At 47.0% G+C, this 22,548-nt stretch overlaps 2 protein-coding genes across 2 annotated transcripts in view; both read left to right on the forward strand.

Annotated features, from left to right (window-relative positions):
- Positions 1 to 4,039, forward strand: part of LOC102372276 (mast cell protease 1A-like) — a 5,023-nt gene extending 984 nt beyond the window's left edge. The window contains exons 2-5 of the mRNA XM_014527219.1: positions 847 to 997; positions 2,140 to 2,275; positions 2,671 to 2,931; positions 3,890 to 4,039. Coding sequence (XP_014382705.1) covers positions 847 to 997; positions 2,140 to 2,275; positions 2,671 to 2,931; positions 3,890 to 4,039 — 698 coding nt within the window. The remainder of the gene's footprint in view (positions 1 to 846; positions 998 to 2,139; positions 2,276 to 2,670; positions 2,932 to 3,889) is intronic.
- A 1,929-nt stretch (positions 4,040 to 5,968) lies between these two features.
- LOC102371192 (mast cell protease 1A-like) lies at positions 5,969 to 16,088 on the forward strand. Its single transcript, XM_014527220.2, has 5 exons — positions 5,969 to 6,053; positions 11,387 to 11,543; positions 12,665 to 12,809; positions 12,950 to 13,210; positions 15,794 to 16,088. The coding sequence occupies exons 1-5, from the start codon at positions 5,969 to 5,971 to the stop codon at positions 15,941 to 15,943; spliced, it is 798 nt and encodes a 265-aa protein (XP_014382706.2). The 3' UTR covers positions 15,944 to 16,088.
- Positions 16,089 to 22,548: the final 6,460 nt, after the last annotated feature.

Raw genomic sequence — 22,548 nt, forward strand, 5'->3', positions numbered from 1 at the left:
GAGCAGCATGACCCCCATGATCACTCCTGTTATGAAGGCACTAAATGCTAACAATTTGGATATTGAGGTGATCAGAACACATAGCCAGGCCCCATTCTCTACCTGACTCTCCAGGCAGGCTCATTGCCATTTGGAAGACATAGTAGATGTATTGAGATGGGGGGGGGGGGGGGACTTGAAAGAAATTTTGGGGTAGGTGGTTTGGGGGTGGGGGGGGGGGGCTACATTGAAGAATATCTGAGGTTAGGGTATGTGGAGAGACAATAAATGGGTCTGCTTCTCAATATTGCTCACAGAATCAGGGCAGAAGCAGTGTAGAAACACTCCAGCCCTGACCTCTAGTAATCCAGCAGGGATTGCCCAAACATCAGACACAGAGGTCACAGACCCTCCTTTCTCTGACTTGGGATCCTCCTGTTTATCACTCCAAAGTTCCCATTTGCCTTTTTGGCAAGAGTACCAGCCCAGGAGCTGGTATACAACTGATTCTCCCCCAGAACTAGCAACCCCCAAGGACAATGTCTCCCCTTATAGCATCGTGGTATTTTTTACCCCTACATGGGTTTCGTTTCACACGGTTGCATACGAGGCAGTGTAGAGCACTCTACACAAGCGGCCTTCCTCTGCATTGCTGAGCACTGCTCCCATCACTGTCACCTGTAAACCTTTGCAGAGATGACTTTGTGTGCTCCAGGTGGGGAGAATAATTGAGTTTCATTCTGAGATTTCAAAAATCTCCTCTGGGATGTTGGGAGAGAGCTGGGGAGGGCCCATGGAGGTGCTGATTTCTCAACCATATATTGTGCCAAAGCAAGTGGTTATAAGCTTTCCCTGTTTCCTTGCCAGATGAGATCATTGGAGGACGGGAAGCTAAGAAGTACTCCCGTCCTTACATGGCTTACACAATCATCAAAACATCTGAGAATGAAGAACTGGCATGTGGAGGGTTCCTGATCCAGGAAGATGTGGTGGTGACAGCGGCTCACTGTAACACCGAGCCCAGGTGAGGACTCTAGTCTGAGTTTTACGGGTCAAGAGGAACGTGCCACAGCTCTGATACGTAGCAGAGCCATCAAGCAGCTGGATGTTCCTGCACTGCCAATTTCCCTAGTCACAGGGTAAGCCCGTCGGCCTAGAGCTGCTGAGTGGCCCTGCCTCCCCCTCCATCCTCAGTTCAGGAGACAGGAGGGAAATGGCAGAGGGAATCAGAAGACTGTACTGATCTCTGTTTTTTCCTCAGCCAGCGGCTCCCACACATCTCATGACAACAAGTAGCAGCTCCAGCCCTCATGTCCCCACCTTGTGTCTACAGCAGAGGAGAGGAGCACGTCCAATGCCCAGAGCCAGCCAGTGCCCATCCCTGTCTCTGAATGAAAACTAGCATCCCTTCAAGGGGAAAGGCTCCAGGCCTCATTGCCAGCACTCTAAGCTGGCCAGTCCACACATCCTGGAGCCAGATCAGAGGCCCTGTATCCCCTAATTCAAGCAGACAGGTCCCTAGCACCAATAAGAGAAAAGCCTTCAGCCCTACCCCCTAAACCAGCCTCAGGGAGCTGAGTGCAAATCAGAGCTGCTGCCCCTAGAAGGGAAGGGCTCTGTTATTTTTTCCCCAGCAGCTCCTGGAAGTCCTCTGGATATGGTGCTTCTTGTGCTGCAACATTACTTACTGCCAGGCATTATTAAGGGATCACAGGACGTGGCAGTCCTGGTCCACCAGTCACTGTAGCACAGCAAATCACACCCAGATCCTAATCCACTCATTAGGCTTCTAAGTGCCTGTAGGCACCTAAATGTGATCCTGTTCTAACCTGATCACGTTCCTGAAAAACCAATAATGTGGCTGCTTCTGTAATGTACCACCATCTTGGCCTCTAGACTAAATCTCAGAAAGCACAGAGAAAGATAAATACTCCTCCCTCCCCACACCTCCTTAATGGTTTTTCAGGATGTTGAGCAGAGTGGAATAAGGTCAGGTTTAGGTGCCTAAGTTCACTGTAGTGTCTAATAAATGTAATGAATCTGGACCTCAGTGCTTTGAAGTGGGCTCAAATTAGAAGACCCACAGAGCACTGCTTTGGGGATCTTCTTTCTAGGTTTGAACAGCTACAGTAGTGTGAGATTTCCCCTCAGTAATCTGAGCAAAATGTCTGTGATTCTGGGAGCGCACAACATTCGGAAGCCAGAACCAAACTCACAGAGGATCGAAGTGAGGCACTGGATTCCCCACCCTCAGTTCAACAGGACGGCCTTTTACTATGACATCATGCTTCTGCAGGTATCTCTCTGATCATATCACCTTGCTCCAGTGACCTCACACTGTCGCAAGTGCTGCACTGGGGCCCTGGGTAAAGACAAAATTGGAGGCCCCCCACAGAGAAGGGTCCTGATCTGCAGCACTGCACCCATACCCAGCCCCGAGCTGCACCTCACGCTGCTCAGCCCTTCCTTCCCATGGGCTCAGAGGATGCAGGTGGGCTCAGGTGGCTGTGAGGGTACAGCTCTCCCTGCCCGAGGCTTGCTGCTTTCTCCTGGCCGAGGTTTCCCCAGGAGAAAGCAGCAGCAGCGGGGAGTTGGAGCCAGCCCGGGGCCATAGTGGGTAGCAGTGCCCACAACCTCTCCTTCTCTGATCTGTGGGATGATTCTTCGATCCTTTGGTTCTCTCCGTGGCAGCTGAAACACCACGCCAGGCTGAATCACCAAGTTCAAACCATCCCCCTGCCTGCTTGGAGGAAGTGTGTGAAACCAGGAACCATGTGCTCCGTAGCTGGCTGGGGCGGAACGTGTCTGTCGAATGAAACCGGCTCTGATGTACTGCTGGAGGTGGACTTGAAGGTCCAGGATGATGACATCTGCAAAAAGACTTTCTTCAGATATTCTCCTCAGGTTCAGATGTGCGTGGGAGATTCCTCTGGAGAGAAATCAACATTCAAAGTAAGCAGTATCCTTGCCCCATGGCGTAGGGTGATGCTGACACCAGCTGTCACCGTAGAGGGGGAGATGCTAGGGCTGTCTCAGCCCAAAACTAGGGGGGTGCGGGAGGGGATAACACGCAGATGTCTCAGGATGAGATTACAAATTACAAGTGGATCCTTTAAAGACCACTTAAAATGTACATATACAATGTGTTCAGAGCACTTAAAATGTGAATGACCACCTAGTAAAGCTCATTAACCCTTTAGGCATCTTAAAGTTAAACCTTTTTTTAATTTGGGGGGCCAGAATTATCTTTGAGCTGTACTACCTAGCTTGAGTTAAATTAACTTCTGGGAGTTCATCTGAGATCAAACCACCAGTTTGCAGTTATTCAGTATCCCAGGAGGCACTGCTCTAAGGTGCTGGATGCAGTCACTTAGGGGAAGCAGAAGCCCAGGAGCAAGCAGGAAAGGGGAACTGTCCCACCACCCCGCTGTTCCTGCCATCACTGCTCTCAGTCTGATTGAGCAGCAGGGTAGTAATTTTGTCAGGAGCAAAGGAGCGGGGGACAATTGAGGGGCTCATGGGATTCAGTGAGGCAATGTGGGGGATGGAAGGAATAATTAAAGTGGCATAAGAAGGTCCTTACCCCACTAGCCTATACCATAGCTAGACACCAAGTGAGCCAGGAAGGCATGGAACAGACTTGCAGCCCCTAAACACATCCCTGTTCACCAGTCCTCTAGCAGCAGCTCTGAGCAGCACCTCTCAGAGAGGGAATTAACCCTGAATGTGTGACTGGTCGCTAGCACCAGTTAACCTTAACGCAAGCTAACATGTCATCTGCAATGTGTTATTTCACCCTCAGCTCAGAGCGCATCTGCTGCTCAGGAAGGGAAGGTGAGTTCCAATTCTGGCACAGAAAGAAGCAAATTGCTCCAGTGTAATTCATCTCACTTCTGGTTTTATTCCACAGGGTGATTCTGGGGGTCCTCTGGTGTGCAACGGGACAGCCTATGGCATTGTCTCCTATGGACCACATGGAAAAACCTTCCCTAAAGTATTTGCAAAAGTGTGCAGTTTCATCCCCTGGATCAACGAAGAGCTTAAAAAGCTACATCCTTAGGGACTACTTGGATCCTCTTTGTCTGCCCTGCACTTCTGCAGTTGAACTAAATCAGGCGGATGTGCAAAACTTAACAGCATCCCAGAGAGCTAAAAAATAAACAAAAAAATAAAATTAGTAGTTAATTTAGAAAGAAAATGAAAATCAACTTGGAAATGCAGCATAAGTTTCCATGAAAGTCAATTCATTTGTCAAACTAAAATGGTATTAAATATTGATATGAAAGAAGGATCATTCAGTCTTCGTTCAAAAATTGAAGTTAAGCAAAATGAAGGAAATGTAAAGACATTTTCTACAAAGCTAATTGTCTGTGTCAACAATACATTTAAATTAGATACCAAATAATAGTTCACTCAGACCTGAGCAAAGTTCAAATGCTGGAGAAATTAAAGCAAATATAAATTTGCAATAAAATGAAATGACATTTCAAATCAAAGTAAATAAAAATGGGATCTACTAGAAGCTGAGACTTTCAGACATTGAAATCTAAATGAATGATCTTGAAAGACCATGAATGAGCTCCGTACCATGCTGAGGTGTTAAAAATAAAGATCTCCTGGGGCGGATGAAAAACCAGAGGGAAGGATGCCAGGATAAGACATGTGCTTGCTTGTGTGCCAAGAAATTAGCCACTAATGTGGTAGAGCCAGATTCCCTCAATTCAAGTCCTTGCTTGCTCTTTTCCCTCTGCAACCTTTCCTTTCCCCCTTCTCCTAATTCACTACGGGGCAGATTCACTCGCTGCTGCTGTCACTGCAATAAATAAAAACAGCATTAAAAAAGTTCATGTGTCAAATTCCTGGGAATGCAATGAATTTCATGAGCCTTGAAGCAGTCTCTGAGTCTCACAGACCCAACGAAGAGTGTTTGATAAAAGGGGGAGATGAAGCAGGGAATTAACCTCTTCAGCATGGAAGTGATGTGACCAGGATGAGGAGGTACGAGATGTACAAAGATATACAAGAGTGGCAGAGGTCACCCTAGCTGGCACTGGTATTGGATGGGGAAAAGAGAGTAGATATAGGGTGAACATTTGTAAGGATGGAGACATGGGCCCCACACATGAGCTAATCAGCTACCCCCAAACCAGGCAACCTTGAGGCAGCCCAAGGCTCTGGCCTCTGGTCATATGCTCCATGCAGCATAGCTGGTGGTGGAATAGCCTTGCTCGGTGCACCAGATTACCTACATGGAAGACAAAAGATGAAAGCAGAAAAAAAGAAAAAAGGCACAGATAGGAAGATGGATGGGGGGGTGGGGATAAAGAATGCACATCCCAGGCCCATGGGATTTTGAAAAGGCAGATACAGATAGTGTGGCGCATCATCACATACAGCAGAACACATATTTTTCTCCAGTTAAAAAAGAAACTAGAAACTTTACAAATAGGCCAGGGGCCTAGGACTGTATTGTTCAGTTTAGGATTGAAGCAAGAACCCCAGACTCAATTTCCTGCTGCAGTAAAGAGTTGGGAGTTGAACGGGGGTCTCCTCCATTCTAGGTTAGGCCTGTCACCATTTAGCTCTTGGTTGTTCTAGCTCGGATGATGCTCTCTGGCCAGACATTTTACCAGGGAACTGAGAAAGTATTTCATTGCCACCAATTCGTTTTAAATCTCTCTCTCTCTCTCTCTCTCTCTCACACACACACACACACACACACACACACACACACACACAAAGAAAGCCTCCAGTTCCAACATAATGGCAACTGTGTCTCTCTGCCCCTCTTTTCACTCCCACAAACATGTATGGTTTTAGGGATACCCAAATACATGTGCTTAGTAGACGGGCAACTGGGAGAAATTATCTGCCCTGCCCCTATGTAGGAGAAAGCCATGGTGACCAAATGCTTTAAACTGGGATTCTGTATACCCCTCCCTCCTCACGGTGTTGTAAGGAGGAAGGCCTGTGCTACTCTGAGACCCGGATGGTGTCTGCATCATTAAGCAGACTTAAGGCAAAACTGTCACATGGTGATGGCATTGTTACTACTTCACACGACAGAAGTTCAGGTAAAAAAATAGCCCCTCCAGCTCCAGGCTTTCCAACCTCTCCTGACTTAAATGACTCCTGTGGGGCGTGATCAGAGTACAAACCCAGTTTGCCAGTCCCCTCCATGAGTAAGCAAAGTCTCATCTGACCCTTTTAGTAGAAACCCACTTCCAGAGCTGTCCTCTGCACCACTTCAGGCTAGTGCTGACGTTTGCCTGTTATAACCTCTGATTGTTTCCAAGTCATTAGCATCATTCAGCTGGTCCTGGACTAGCATAGGAAGAACCTGTGGGCCTCACTTACTGCCTGGAGTGAGTATGGGGGTTAAGCCAACCTAACAGGATTATGCTCAGCCATTGGCTGAGCCCAGGGCAAGAAACTGGCTGGGCCACAATGTACCTCTGCACCCAGGGGTGCCAATCTGTGGCTCAGTAACAGAAGTTGGAGGAGCCTCCCAAGTTCTAATGGACAGGACACATGTCCCCTCCTCAACCTGGGAAGAGAACCCAGCTGTCCTGATATCCCCCACTTCCTATGCTAACCCACCAGGCTCTACCCTTCTCCTTCCCAGACCCACAGCTTTTCCTACCACGTCTGCAGAATATACATGTGAGCTCCTGCCACCACACTGGGGCATGTGGGGGGAACTCGTGCAAGGGGACTCCTGGCACACTTCACCCTACTCGACCTCTTGGCCTTGGGAGTGATTGTCTTCCTCTGCCCAAGCTAATAAGGGGATACATGTTGTGGCTGGTGGCCTTCATTATTCATTGCCACCTCTCATAACTTTCCATGCCAGTTAGAGGCCTACTTGTATGATACCTAGGGTTATGGCCCTTTCCCCACAATGGAGCTTAAATGAATCCTTGAGCTATTTCTCCATTTTATCCAATGAATGATTTAAAAGTCAGTCCTCTCATTTGCTTTACAGAGGGAGAGATTTATGAGTACACATATAGCTTATATGCTGTTTGATATTGCTGTAGTTCATTTTGGATGTTATACGTATGGTTTTTTATGTCCACACACTGTGAGGCTTTGTTTCTGTGGAGCTATGTTGTGAGCCTGGCTTTCTGTATTTCTGTACTTTGTGAAGTTTTGCATGCACTGATTTGCATGGTGTGTGGTCGGTTTCTTAACAACTTGTATTCACATGGGGCTGTGTATTCCATGTATGGTTTTCTGTGGGTTGGGTGAAGTTCTCTCTGGAGGGATCCCTGTGTGGATCCTCCTGGACAGTGTGGAGAATTAAGCCCAATAAGAAGTGGGGAAAATGAGGCATATAATAGACAAATGATACAAATGCATGAAGACGATCAGCAGTGAAGTGACTTACACCTTCACAGCTCTTGCACACTGTTCCACTGTCTCAGAACAAGTGAACGTGAACCCAGGACTCCGGGCTTCTGATCCCAACTCTACTCCCAAGACTTCGCGGCCTAGCAAGGGCTAGGGATAGAATCCAAATCTCCTGGATTTCATAGGAACACGGGACTTTCAGGGAACCCCTGGGTTACTGATATCAATATCCAGCTATCACAGACAGTCATGGCATTATCACCCCCTTCCTTAACCTATTAAGAAACAAATGGTCCTGCTCAGAGATTGGGCTTTCCCCTTGCCTGAATCCTTGCATTGTGTTTCCTGGTAGAGCAATGGACTCGGTAACCTGCAAAGCTGAGAGACCCTGGGTGTCCACCCCTCTACGACTCATTATATAGATCCCAACCAGCTCTGGTACTAGGAAAGGCTGTCACACGGCAGAATTTCCTTGCACATTCTGTGAGGAAAGAGTTTTGTCACAATTAAAGCCGTACATTTCAGAGGTTTTTACTCATTTTTCTTCTTTTTCCCCCCTGTATTTTAATGACTAAAAAGAAAATGACTTCATAGAAGAGAGGGAGAAGTCTTAATATGAGACCACAAGCTGCACTGAACTGTTAAATGCAACCATGGTGAACAAAGCTCTTTCCAACGTCTGATCTTTTGTCGGGTCTGAGATAACCCGACAAGGAGTAATGGGCACAAGTTGATGGAGAGGAGGTACAGATTGGACATCCGAAAAAACTGCTTCACAGTTAGGGCGGCTAGGAGCTGGAACCAACTTCCAAGGGAGGTGGTGCTGGCCCCTACCCTGGGGGTCTTTAAGAAGAGGCTGGATGCCTACCTGGCTGGACTCATTTGAGTCCCGTTTTTGTTTTTTGGGGGTTTTTTTTGTTGTTCTCCCGCCCTGGCAGGGGGTCGGGCTAGAAGATCTATTAGGTCCCTTCCGACCCTAAAACTATGAAACTATGAAACCCTTTTTCAAACAAATTACAGCCAGGCTCCACTACTCTGTGGGTCTCCTGATATCATTTTGCGAGAGAACAAGAGAAAGCTCTTTTAATCCTTTACTTCTTGGGCAGTGATTCTCTACCAGGGTACTTTGAGAGCCTTTCAAGGTGACTTGAGAGCCTTTCAAGGGTGAAATGCTATGCAATATTAGCACTGGGCTAAAGGTCACTGCAGGACATCGGCTCCCCCCTCAGGGGATGTGGACATGACCCAGAGGTTTCCTGTGGGTTATAAAAACCCTGGGCTGAGGCAAAAGTGGTGTCAGTGTCCTGGACTCTAATGATGCTGATGTTGCTCCTGTTCCTGCTCCCTGCAGCTCTTCTGCCTCATGGGGCTGGGGCTGGTGAGTACAGGGTGGGACTGGATTATTAGGCAGAAACTCCTGGGGCTTTCAGAGTGTTTTCAAATCAAGGATCCTCTTCAGAGTCAGATGCTTCTTTACAGCAGCTGCCTTGGGATCTAGCTAGAAATGAACTGAGGGCCAGAAGAGAAAGGAGTTTGTATGGGACTGGAATCTGTAGGTAAGAGAAAGGAGTGGTACATGGGGCCAGTATCATAGCATTTCTGATTTCTGTCCAAGGGATCCAAAGAGCAATGAGATACTTGGGCAGAAATCTGGCCAGAGGGGTGAGCTAGCAGTTCATTAATCCATTCGTCTTCAAAGCCCCAGGAAGTAGTCATGGATCGTCCTAGCATCCTGTGGGTTAGGCTTTGCCTTTTGGGAGAGCGGGGAGGGAGAGAGTTCTACAAAAATCAGACATTAAAGGTCCCTTTTAACTGAGATCTCTGGTTCAGCTGGCTCTTGTCATCACTTGCTCTACTGTCTTGAAGATGGGCTTAAAGAGTATTGTTGCCCTTTGGGGTCAGGTCAATGCTCAGGATCTCAATATTGTGCTGTTAGACAGGAGGGAGCAGTGTACAATTGCACATATACAAACACACAAATCAGTTAGGATCACTACCAACTCAGGCACATACACATCCAGACACATACACATCCAAACCAGCCTAGGCACATGCATACCTATCACCAATTCAAGCACATACACTATACACCCAAAAAGTTAGACAAAAATCAATTGTCCATACCTGTCCTGGCAAGGTCAGTCCTGTCCCAGAGGGCTCCAGGTGTTCTTACTGAGCATGTGCAGCCTGGCACAATGGTGGGTTGTCTCATCTTTTGTTTCTTGAATGCGGAGGGTGGTTCCAAGGGCTGGGTTGTTGGTCCTGGTATTGGTGTTGATGGTTTGGTCATTCAGAGGGAGCTATTTTTAGACCTACTGCCATTGTCTCTCAAGCGCCCTCCTTCATCCCCATTCATTCAGGAACCAGGTTACACAGGAGGGGTAGGTGTGAGTCATAGATTGCACAACAGGCCATGGGGAACAAGATGGAGTCTTGACAAACAAAATGGAAACTTGACATGACCTATGCTGACTTACATATGTAGGTCTTAAATTATATAGTACCAGTAAAACAGTGATATGAAACAGTAAAAATCAATACAAATATAATAATTATACAATATAAAAAGGAGAAAAAAACCAAAACAAATACAACTTGCTACCAAAATAAAATGCTGAAGTTTATCCTATGTCTTAGCTCACTTATACTTATCTATAGGGAATAGAGAGGGAGAGAACAAGTCAGAAATGGTTGGGGAAGGGGAGGGAATGCATTTTAAAATAAGAAAAGAAAAGAAAAACTGGGGTTTTGATACAGTATATGTCCCAAAGGAGCCATTGTAATCTGATCTGGATAACCCGGGACACTGCCCTTCCCTGCAGTAACTCCTGCTTGGTGTAGATCATGTCTTGTAGCAAAACAGCTTATCTTGATCTAAAAATGTTCGTGGAGATCCCACTCTCTATCCCTTGTTGAAGTGCTCCATACTTAACCCCTGTCCCCACTAAAATTGGTTCCTTTTGTCTAGCCTGAATATGTCCAGTGTCCACATTGAGCCACTGGCTCACCTTCTGAGCTTGTCTGTCGAAGCAAGCTTACCAGAGTTTTGTTCGCCATTTGGGTGTGAAAAGATTGTTATCAGGGTACTCTTTAGCCTTCCCTTGGGGGCGCTTTGTTGATGGATTTCCTGGTGCTAAACGCCAGAGGTTTTTCATCCTCCTCAGGCATCTATGTGAACTGAACTGTCTTCAACATTTCAGCTTAATTCCTGATCTGTGGAAACCAGGAGTGTGTTGGCATTGCTCCTGGCCCAAGCCCAGCATGCCACTCAGCAGCATAACCCCCATGCTTATTCCTGTTATGTCGGCACTCAGTATTGGCAATTAGGATACTGAGGTGATCTGAACACATAGCCAGGACCCACTCCATAGCTGCCTCTCCAGGAAGGCTTATTGGCATGTGAAAGGTATGGTAGATGTACCGAGAGGGGCTATATTGCTGAATATCCAAGGTTGGGGTGTGTGGAGAGAAAATAAATGGGTGGGGTCTGCTTCTCAGTGCAGCTCATAGAGTAAGCACAGAAACTAAACCCCAGGCATGGCCCCCAGGTATCCAGCAGGGATTGGCGAAGTGTCAGATACAGAGGTCACAGATCCTCCTTTCTCTGACTTAGGAGCCTCCTGTTTATCACTCCAAAGATCCCATTTGCCTTTTTGGCAAGACTACCAGCCCAGGAGCTGATATACAGCTGATTCTCCCCCAGAAATAGCAACCCCCAAGGACAAAGTCTCCTCTTATAGCATCGTGGTATTTTTTACCCTCACATGGGTTTCGTTTCACACGGTTGCATACGAGGCAGTGTAGAGCACTCTACACAAGCAGCCTTCCTCTGCATTGCTGAGCACTGCTCCCATCACCGTGTCACCTGTAAACCTTTGCAGAGATGACTTTGTGTGCTCCAGGTGGGGAGAATAATTGAGTTTCATTCTGAGATTTCAAAAATCTCCTCTGGGATGTTGGGAGAGAGCTGGGGAGGGCCCATGGAGGTGCTGATTTCTCAACCATATATTGTGCCAAAGCAAGTGGTTATAAGCTTTCCCTGTTTCCTTGCCAGATGAGATCATTGGAGGACGGGAAGCTAAGAAGTACTCCCGTCCTTACATGGCTTACACAATCATCAAAACATCTGAGAATGAAGAACTGGCATGTGGAGGGTTCCTGATCCAGGAAGATGTGGTGGTGACAGCGGCTCACTGTAACACCGAGCCCAGGTGAGGACTCTAGTCTGAGTTTTACGGGTCAAGAGGAACGTGCCACAGCTCTGATACGTAGCAGAGCCATCAAGCAGCTGGATGTTCCTGCACTGCCAATTTCCCTAGTCACAGGGTAAGCCCGTCGGCCTAGAGCTGCTGAGTGGCCCTGCCTCCCCCTCCATCCTCAGTTCAGGAGACAGGAGGGAAATGGCAGAGGGAATCAGAAGACTGTACTGATCTCTGTTTTTTCCTCAGCCAGCGGCTCCCACACATCTCATGACAACAAGTAGCAGCTCCAGCCCTCATGTCCCCACCTTGTGTCTACAGCAGAGGAGAGGAGCACGTCCAATGCCCAGAGCCAGCCAGTGCCCATCCCTGTCTCTGAATGAAAACTAGCATCCCTTCAAGGGGAAAGGCTCCAGGCCTCATTGCCAGCACTCTAAGCTGGCCAGTCCACACATCCTGGAGCCAGATCAGAGGCCCTGTATCCCCTAATTCAAGCAGACAGGCCCCTTGCACCAATAAGAGAAAAGCCTTCAGCCCCTACCCCCTAACCCAGCCTCAGGGAGCTGAGTGCAAATCAGAGCTGCTGCCCCTAGAAGGGAAGGGCTCTGTTATTTTTTCCCCAGCAGCTCCTGGAAGTCCTCTGGATATGGTGCTTCTTGTGCTGCAACATTACTTACTGCCAGGCATTATTAAGGGATCACAGGACGTGGCAGTCCTGGTCCACCAGTCACACCCAGATCCTAATCCACTCATTATGATCCTAATGTGCCTGTAGGCACCTAAATGTGATCCTGTTCTAACCTGATCAGGTTCCTGAAAAACCAATCAGGTAGCTGCTTCTGTAATTTATCACCATCTTGGCCTCTAGACTAAATCTCAGAAAGCACAGCAGAAGAAAAAGACTCCTCCCACCCCTGCCCCCCACACACCCCATTAATGGCTCTTCTGGGAGTTGAACAGAGTGGAATAAGGTCAGGTTTAGGTGCCTAAGTTCACTGTAGTGTCTAATAAATATAATGAATCTGGACCTCAGTGATTTGAAGTGGGCACAGAGTGTAAGACCCACAGAGCACTGCTTTGGGGATCTTCTTTCTCGGTTTAAACAGCTACAGTAGTCTGAGATTTCTCCACAGGCATCTGAGCAAAATGTCTGTGATTCTGGGAGCACACAACATTCGAAAGCCAGAACCAAACTCTCAGCAGATCAAGGTGAGGCACTGGATCCCCCACCCGAAATACAACAGGACGACCTTACGCTATGACATCATGCTTCTGCAGGTATCTCCCTTTTCATATACCCTGCCCCAGTGACCCCATATTCCAGCAAGTGCTGCAAGGCATCAACAGCCTTTGTGCGCTCCCTCTCCTTCTCCGCTCTGTGGAATGATTCTTTGATCCTTTGGTTCTCTCCATGGCAGCTGAAACACAAAGCCAGGCTGAATCACCGAGTGCAAACCATCCCTCTGCCTGCTTGGAAGAAAAATGTGAAACCAGGAACCATGTGCTCCGTGGCTGGCTGGGGTAGAATACACCTGTGGAGTAACAAGACATCTGATGTATTGCTGGAGGTGGACCTGATGGTCCAGAAAGATCGCATCTGCAAAAAGACATTCTCTGGTTATTCTCGTAAGGTTCAGATGTGTGTAGGAGATTCCTCTGGAAAGAAATCAACATTCAAAGTAAGCAGCTTCCTTGGCTCATGGAGTAGAGTAATGCTAACACCATCTGAGCCCATGGTGAGGGAGATACTGGGGTTGTCTGGGCTGAAAACTGGGAGATAACATGAAGATGTCTCAGGTTCAGATTACAAATGACAAGTAGATCACTTAAAGGGTGCTTAAAATGTGCATTAGCAATGTGTTAAGAGCACTTAAAATGTGAATGATCACACATTAAGGCTCATTAACTGGTGCTGAGAGCCCTTTGGGCATCTTAAAGTTAAACCATTTGGGGCCAGTATTATCTTTGAGGTGTACTACTGTGTTTGAGTTCAGTTAAATTCTGGGTGTTCCCCTGTTTGCAGTCCTGCACTATCCCAGGAGGCACTGCTGGCAGGTGCTGGATCCAGGCTGCAGGGAGTCCAGGATCAGGCAGCAAAGGGAAACTCTCCCGCACCCTGCTGCTGCTGCTTCTCCTTCAGCCACTGCTCTCAGTCTGCTAGAGTGGCAGGATAGCCATTTTGAGGGGTGGGAGGAAAGGGTTCGAAATCTAGGGGCTGATGGGATTCAGTGGAGCAACTTAGTGGATGGAAGGAGTAATCTAAGTGGCATAAGAGGGCCCTTCCCCCCACACCTCTTTGGCCTATACCGTGGCTAGACAGCCAGTGAGCAGGGAAGGCATAGATTCATAGATTCATAGATACTAGGGTCGGAAGGGAACTCAACAGATCATTGTGTCCAAACCCCTGCATAGGCAGGAAAGAGAACTGGGGTCAGATGACCCCAGCCAGTTGCCTATCCAGCCTTCTCTTAAAGACCCCCAATGTAGGGTAGAGAACTACCTTTCTTGGAAGCCCATTCCAAACTTTGGCCACTCTTACCATGAAGAAGTTCTTCCTGATATCTAGCCTAAATCTGCTCTCTGTCAGTTTGTGACCATTGTTCCTTGTTACCCCAAGAGGTTCCCTAGTGCATCTCCGATCCATTGCTGCATTCCCCTAATGAATTTTTAGGAGGCCACAAGATCACTTCTCAGCCTTTTCTTGTGGAGGCTGAAGAGGTCCAGGTCCCTCAGCCTCTCCGCATAGGGCTTGTCCTGCAAGCCCCTAACCATACGAGTGGCCCTTCTCTGGACCCTCTCAAGTCTATCAACATCCTTCTTGAAGTACAGAGCCCAAAAGTGGACCCAGTACTCCAACTGCGGTCTGACCAATGCTGTATAGAGGGGAAGTAACAACCTCTTTGGTTCTATTTGTCATGCATCTGCTGATGCATGATAAAGTGCGGTTAGCTTTGCTGATGATTTTGTCACACTGACAACTCATGTTCATTTTGAAGTGCAGTATGACTCTGAGATCCCTTTCTGCTTCTGTGCTGCTGAGAGGGGCACTTCCCAGCCAGTAGATGTGCTGGATATTTTTGAGCCCTAGGTGCAGCACTCTGCACTTGTCCTTGTTGTACTGCATCCTATTGTGTATTGCCTGCTTTTCTAACCTGCCCAGGTCTGCCTGCAATCGTTCCGTACCCTTTGGAGAGTGCACTTCACCCCATAATTTAGTATCGTCTGCAAACTTGGACAGAGTACACTTCACACCCACATCTAAGTCACCGATGAAGACATTGAAGAGTACAGGTCCAAGGACTGAAACCTGCGGGACCCCACAACCCACATCCTTCCAGGTCGATACTGACCTGTCTACTACCACTCTCTGGGTATGACTGCTAAGCCAATTTGCCACCCACCAGACCGTGTAAACATCTGTGTCACAGCCTCTTAATTCATTTATGAGAACGGGATGAAATACCGTATTGAAGGCCTTGCTAAAATCCAAGAAAATGACATCCACCTCTACTCCTGCATCTAAGCATTTTATGACCCTGTCATAAAATGAAACCTGATTGGTCAGGCATGGTAGAAATCCATGCTGGTTGCCCTGCTGCATTATTTTTCCTGCTGGATTCCCACAAATACGATCCTTCATAATCTTTTCAAAGATCTTTCCAAGGATGGAGGTGAGGCTAACTGGCCTATAATTACTCGGATCCTCCTTCCTCCCCTTCTTGAAAATAGGGACCACATTGGCCCTTTTCCAATCCTCTAGGACCTGACCCAAGCACCAAAAGTGCTCAGACAGCCATGCCGGTGGTACTACTATGACACCGACCAATTCTTTCAGTACTCCCGGATGCAGCTCATTAACTTAAACACATCCAGTCCAGCCAAGTGACTCTGCACCAAGTTAGCATCAACAGTTGGTGGGCTGGTGTCCCTCTGATGCCCATCTAAGAACCCATTAGCAGATATCTAAGAACACATTAGGAGCATGAAGTAGATTTGCAGCCCATAGCCACATCCCTGCTCACGAGCCCTTTAGCAGCAGGGCTCAGCAGTGCATTTTAGAGCAGATATTAACCCCGAATGTGTAACTTGTCACTAGCACCAGATAGCCTTAACACAGACTAACATGTAATCTCTAATGTGTAATCTTAGCCCCAGCTCAGAATGTGTCAATGGTCAGGAAGGGAAGGTGAGTTCCAATTCTGGCACGGAAAGAAACAACTTGCTCCAGTGTAATTCCTCTCACTTCTGGTTTTATTCCACAGGGTGATTCTGGGGGTCCTCTGGTGTGCAATGGGGCAGCCTATGGCATTGTCTCCTATGGACCACATGGAACAACCTTCCCTGATGTATTTGCAAAAGTCTCCAGTTTCATCCCCTGGATCAAGAAAGAGCTTAAAAAGATGCATTCTTAGGGACCACCTGGCTCCTCTTTCTCTGCCAGCATCACATGATAGTCATCGCCTTGCACCTCTGAGTTGAACTGAACCAAGTTGGTGTGCAAAATCAAACAGCATCCCAGAACGCTTAAAAAAAAAAAAAAAGTAGTTGATTTAGAAAGGAAACCAAAAAAAAAAACAACTTGGAAATGCAGCATAAGTTTCCATGGAAGTAAAATCATTTTTCTAACTGAAATGGTATTACATGTTGATATGAAAGAAGGGTCAATCAAATTGGTTGCCAACAAACACTTCAAAAATTGAAGTTAAGCAAAATGAAAGAAATGAAAAACCATTTTTGTAAAAAGCTAATTGATTTTGTCAAACATCAATTTCAATTTGATACCAAATGATAGTTCACTCAAACCTGAGAAAAGTTCAAATGTTTAGAAATTAAAGCAAATTTAATTTTGTAATAAAAATGAACTGAAATTTCAACTCAAAATAAATAAAAATGAGATCTACTAGAAGCTGAAACTTTAAGATATTGACATCAAAATGAATGAGCTTGAAAGACCATGAATGAGCTCCGTACCATGCTGAGGTGTTAAAAATAAAGATCTCCTGGGGCGGATGAAAAACCAGAGGGAAGGATGCCAGGATAAGACATGTGCTTGCTTGTGTGCCAAGAAATTAGCCACTAATGTGGTAGAGCCAGATTCCCTCAATTCAAGTCCTTGCTTGCTCTTTTCCCTCTGCAACCTTTCCTTTCCCCCTTCTCCTAATTCACTACGGGGCAGATTCACTCGCTGCTGCTGTCACTGCAATAAATAAAAACAGCATTAAAAAAGTTCATGTGTCAAATTCCTGGGAATGCAATGAATTTCATGAGCCTTGAAGCAGTCTCTGAGTCTCACAGACCCAACGAAGAGTGTTGGATAAAAGGGGGAGATGAAGCTGGGAATTAACCTCTTCAACATGGAAGTGATGTGACCAGGATGAGGAGGTACGAGATGTACAAAGATATACAAGAGTGGCAGAGGTCACCCTAGCTGGCACTGGTATTGGATGGGGAAAAGAGAGTAGATATAGGGTGAACATTTGTAAGGATGGAGACATGGGCCCCACACATGAGCTAATCAGCTACCCCCAAACCAGGCAACCTTGAGGCAGCCCAAGGCTCTGGCCTCTGGTCATATGCTCCATGCAGCATAGCTGGTGGTGGAATAGCCTTGCTCGGTGCACCAGATTACCTACATGGAAGACAAAAGATGAAAGCAGAAAGAAGAAAACAGGCACAGATAGGAAGATGGGCAGGGGGCAGGGACAAGGAACGCCTATCCCAGGTCCATGGGATTTGAAAAGGTGGGAACAAATAGTGTGGTGCATCATCACATACAGCACAGCACATATTTTTCTTCAGTTAAAAAAGAAACTAGAAACTTTACTGATAGGCTAGGGGCCTCAAACTGTATTGTTCAGTTGAAGATCGAAGCAAGAAGAAATATAAGTTTGTTGGAATGCACATTGACTTATTTCATCGTATAGTATGTATAAAACAAGAATAAACAAGGCAAAAATACTTAGGAGATGTTTCATTAGTCCTGTAGTAATTAGAATTAAATGCACATCTGTCTCAGAGGCAAAAAACAGGCCTTCTTGAGCATCTTGGCAATGCATTGGCAGGGCTGCATTCAAAATTATTTCCACATTTGAGTTAATGTTGCTAGCTAGTGTTAAAAGCAGTCTGCAGGGGTATGAAAGAGGGTCTAAATTACCAGGACAGCAGATTTGCAGAACAAAGGATAGCTTAATTAGTGGAACCATTAAAGGAGAGTGAGTCATTAAAATCTGTGGAATGGAGAAATTAGAAAGAAGCCAGTATATAATAATGACCCAGGACCTCAAGTGACCTCACTTCTATCAGATTAGGATTGTCGCTGTCTCTCTCAGGCAATTGGTTGTACACGTTGGGTGGAGCAAGAATCAGTGGGGTGCACATTCAGGTGCTGTTCAGGATTTACTAAGATCAATTAAGGGTGATTCTGCCATCAATACTTTTTTTTTCTTCACTTGACCCAGTGGAGAGGGCAGTTAGCTTCAGGGCCAGAAAATCCAGACTCAAGTTCCTGCTGCAATAAAGAGCTGGGAGTTGAATGGGGATCTTATCCAGTCCAGGTTAGGCCTGCCACCACTTAGCTCTTGCTTGTTCTAGCTCAGATGATGCTCTCTGGCCAGACATTTTACCATGGAACTAAGAAAGTATTTCATTACCACTGATTTATTTTAAAACAGAGAAAAAAGCCCTCATTTTCACCAAAATGGCAACTGTGTCTCTCTGCCCCACTTTTCACTCCCACAAACATGCATGGTTTTAGGGATATCCAAATAAGTGGGCTTAGTAGAGGGGCAACTGGGAGAAATTCTCTGTCCTGTCCTATATGGGAGAACACCATGGTGACCGAATGCCTTAAACTGGGAGTCTGTTCACTCCTCCCTACACTGTGGGGATGAAGGTGTGTGCTGCTCTGAGACCCAGATGGGGTCTGCATTGCTGAGTAGACCCAAGGCTATCAAGTCACTTGTGCAGATAGGGTCAACAGCAAGGAAGTGGCTACAAGTGACTGTTGTCATCTCTCAGGTGCCCTGTTTCTCTCCTGCAGTTTTGCCCTTACTGAGTCACTGCTGAAATCTGTTATGCAAACAGTGCAAGTGTCTAACGGCTGGGCTGTGGTTTGATAAGTACTTGTTTCTCCACTCTGAAAAGAAGAACAGTGATCGATAAAGACAAAGCAACTTCCACTGGTTCAAACTAACTGTTCATGCAGCCCTTCTTCTATCAGTTCCTCAGCCCAATAACTGAGCCCAGCTCCCCTCTCCACTTCCTGCCCTGCCTTTGACCTGGGGCTTTCTTACACCTGTCTGATCAACCCATCCTGTTAAATAATTACTTTACATGACAAAAATTTGCTGGTGGTACGTAAGGTTGTGTCATTTTAAATTGGTGGTATGCAATCTGTCAGAGTTTGGGAACTGCTGGTATAGAAGGTGGGAAAACTTAATTCCGGCCAAGAGATGGCCTTATTATACTGCTTGAATTGAAGGAAATATGAGACTTTGCCTGACTATGGTTTTGTTATAATATTTCTGATTTAAATGTCCTCATATTTTAATAATGAAGTGCGACTTGGTATCCGTGACTAGCTTGTACTCAAAGAAAGATAGGATTACTTGTGGTTGATCCAGACCTGTGTGAGACTGCCAGAATGCTCTATTAGTAGGGGACGGGCCATCATGAGAACAAAGTGCTGATCTGCATATGAAGATCCAGCATAAACCCCCCAAAACTATAATCATAAAGAGTTAAGGCTGGAAGGGACCTCTGGAGGTCATCTAATCCAACCCCCTGCCTGAGGCAGGATCATCCCTGGCCAAACCATCATGTACAAATCCTTGTCTAACTTCTTCTGAACATACACAGTCAATGCTGCCATGTTACAACAAGGCATAATACTCTAGCCTGCTACAGGTGAAGCAGGAGGACAATAGCAGCCAGTGTCCTGCTGCTGCAATAATTGTTAAGATATGCTTGAGAGATCCTAGGCAGAGGGCCATACCCCCCCTGCATGACTACTTCTAGATCATCCCTGATCTCAATACTTATCCAAGCTCTTCTTGAACACCTCCAATGATGGAGCATCCAGAACTTCTCTGGACAGTCTATTCCACTGCTTCACTGTTCTAACAATGAAGGCATTTTTCTTGGTATTGACTCTACACCTACTTTGCTGCAACTTCATGCCATCAGTCTTCTGCTGCAGTACCTAAAGACACTCTTTTTTGTTTCTGGTGTCAAGAAGGGAACTGAAAACAGTGTCCAGAGACAAGGGCAAGGAGGTAAAAGGGGAGAGAGAGAGAGAAATAAGCAGAACAAGAGACACTTAAGGGGTAGCAGAGAACACTGCTATCGGCCTGTTTTTCCTGAGACAGTGCTTGGTCTTCAGGGCCCAAGAACTCTGTCTGCTGTATTGTTGCTGACTACACATTCAAAGTGTCTTTGCTTGCATAAATGCTAGACACCATTGTTTTTAACTTTGAAAAAAAAAAATCAAGGAAAATGTGTGTGTGTGGCAGTAGTGGGGGGCAGGGAGGGGGTGGCATAGTCAACAGAACTGTTTGGCCTTTTATCAAGAAGGGTGTCGCAGGGCACCTCGGTGCCTGCTCCTAGAGAGTGGAAACTGCCAGGGAGAGAGAGAGAGCCCTGGCAGGACATAACAAGCCCAGCTGTGGGTTGTCAGGGATAACGAGCACTGCTGCGGGTTGCCGGGGCAACTAGGGAGAGCCAGCTGCCTGTAGGAGGCAGGGCCTGGCCCTTATAAAGCCCAGGGTTGAGGCTAAGCTGGCAGCTCACTGCCAGCAGCTGGAGAGGCAGGAGCTAGGATGCAAACAGGATCCGCTCTAGCTGGGTGAAGGATGGCTGCTTGGAGAGGTTTGAGCACCATGGTTCTGCCAGGAGGCTTTGTGTTTGAGTTATAGCCAGGAGGCTCGAGTTTATGTTTGGTTTTGATATTACACCGGTGGTTTGGGTGCGGATATAGGGGTTGGAGGAGGTCTCATAGGGACCCACAGGGGGTGGGACCCTAGCGCCAGTGAGGGTGCAGCATTCTCGGGGGGAACCCCAGTGGTATGGGAACCCCGGCGCCAGTGAAGGCGCAGCGCCAGTGAGGGCACAGCTTGCGGGGTGCGTAGACCCCAGCCCTGGAGAGGGGCGGCTTTGAGAAGCCCAGCGCGGGCACGACGAGCCCCAGAGAGGGGGCAATATTATTAGGAAGCCCAGTGCGGGCACGGTGAGCATCTGAAGAAGGGCTAGTGCTGCGATAAACCCCGGAGCAGGGTGGAGTGCTGCGGTTGCCCCCGGCGAGAGGGGGTAGTGGTGCGGTGAGCCCTGGGAGAAGGGGGCAGTGGTGCGGTGGGCCCGAGAGTCAGGGGGTGTTGCCGAAAAGTCCCCAGAGTGGGTGCAGAGAGCCCCAGACGGGGGAGGGGGCGGTATTTTAGAGGCCCGAGTTCGGCGACATTACGGGGAAAGCCCCAGGAGGGGGCACCTTTGTAAAGGCCCCAGACAGGGGGCGATGCTATAGCCCCTGCAGCTCCAGGCTCTCCAACCCCTCCTGACTGAAATGACTCCTGTGGGGTGTGAGCAAAGCCCAAACCCAGCTTGCTAGTCCCCTCCTTAAACAAGAACAGCCTGATCTACCATGTCAAGAAACCCACATCCACAGGTATCTTCCCTGACCCTTTCAGGCTATTGCTGAAGCCACTATCTTGCCTGTTATAACCTCTGATTGCTTCCAAACCATTAATATCACTTAACTGGTCCTGGACTAGTGTAGGAAGAGCCTTTGGGCTTCACTCACTGCCTGGAGCGAGTACTGAGGTTAAAACCAACATAAAAGGATTATGCTCAACTATTGACTTAGCCCAGGGCAAAAGACTGGCTGGGCCACAATGTGCTTCTGCACCCAGGGGTGCCAATCTGTGGTTCAGTAACAGAAGTTTCAGGAGCAGTTTTTGATCTTGGGTATATTGGTGTACCACCCTCTTCTAACTATTAGACCTCACATCCTGCTTAAAGCCAAGGACAGGAACTAGGAGTCCAAAATCCAATCTCCCACCCCACGTTGCTCTATCAAACCAAATCCCAGTCCCCTTATACACCTGGGAAGGTAACCAATCTGTCCGGATATCCCCCTTCCTATTCTAACCCACCAGGCTCCATTCCTCCCATCACCAGGCCCACAGCTTTGCATACCAGGACTGCATATATAAAAGCTTCCCAGGCATGTGGGAAAATCTCTTGCAAGGGGGCCCCTGGCACATTTCACCCTACTCCATCTGTTGGCCTTGGGGGTAATTGTCTTCCTCTACTCAAGCTAATGAGCGGATAGGTGTTATGGATGGTGGTCATTATTCATTGCCACCTCTCCTTCCTCTCTGTGCATGTTATGGGCCTACTCATATGATACCTGGGGTTTGGCCCCCTCCCCACAAGGGAGCTGAAACTAATGCCTGAGCTTTTTATCCATTTTATCCAATGAATAATTTAAAAAGCAAGTTGTCTGATTTGCTTAATAGAGGGAGAGATTAATGGGTACATGTATTGCTTATAATATGGATTTTATAATCCATATTATATCTATATAGAGATATAGAGATATCCAAAATGAACTATAACAATATCAAAAAGGGCATATAAGCAATACATATACTCATTAATCTCTCCCTCCTATAAAGCAAATCGGAGAACTTGCTTTTAAACTATTCATTGGATAAAGTGTGTGTGTGGTTTTCTATGTCTACATCCCATGACGCCTTGTCCCTGTGGAGCTATGTTGTGAGCCTGGGTTTCTATATTTCTTTACTTTGTGAAGTTTTGCATGCATTGATCTCTGTGTTGTGTAGCCGGCTTTCTTTGTACCTTAACAAATTATATGCACATGGATCTGTGTATTGCGTGTATGGTTTTCCGTGGGTTGGGTGGAGGGATCCCTGTGTTATGTGTATTTTCTGGACTGTGTTGTGTGCTTGAGCTTGTATTGATCTCCCATGTGCAGTTGGCCATCTCTCTTGCAGGCATTCTTGCT

The sequence above is a fragment of the Alligator sinensis genome, unplaced genomic scaffold, assembly GCF_000455745.1.
Source record: "Alligator sinensis unplaced genomic scaffold, ASM45574v1 scaffold2034_1, whole genome shotgun sequence".
NCBI classification, from domain to species: Eukaryota; Metazoa; Chordata; order Crocodylia; family Alligatoridae; genus Alligator; species Alligator sinensis.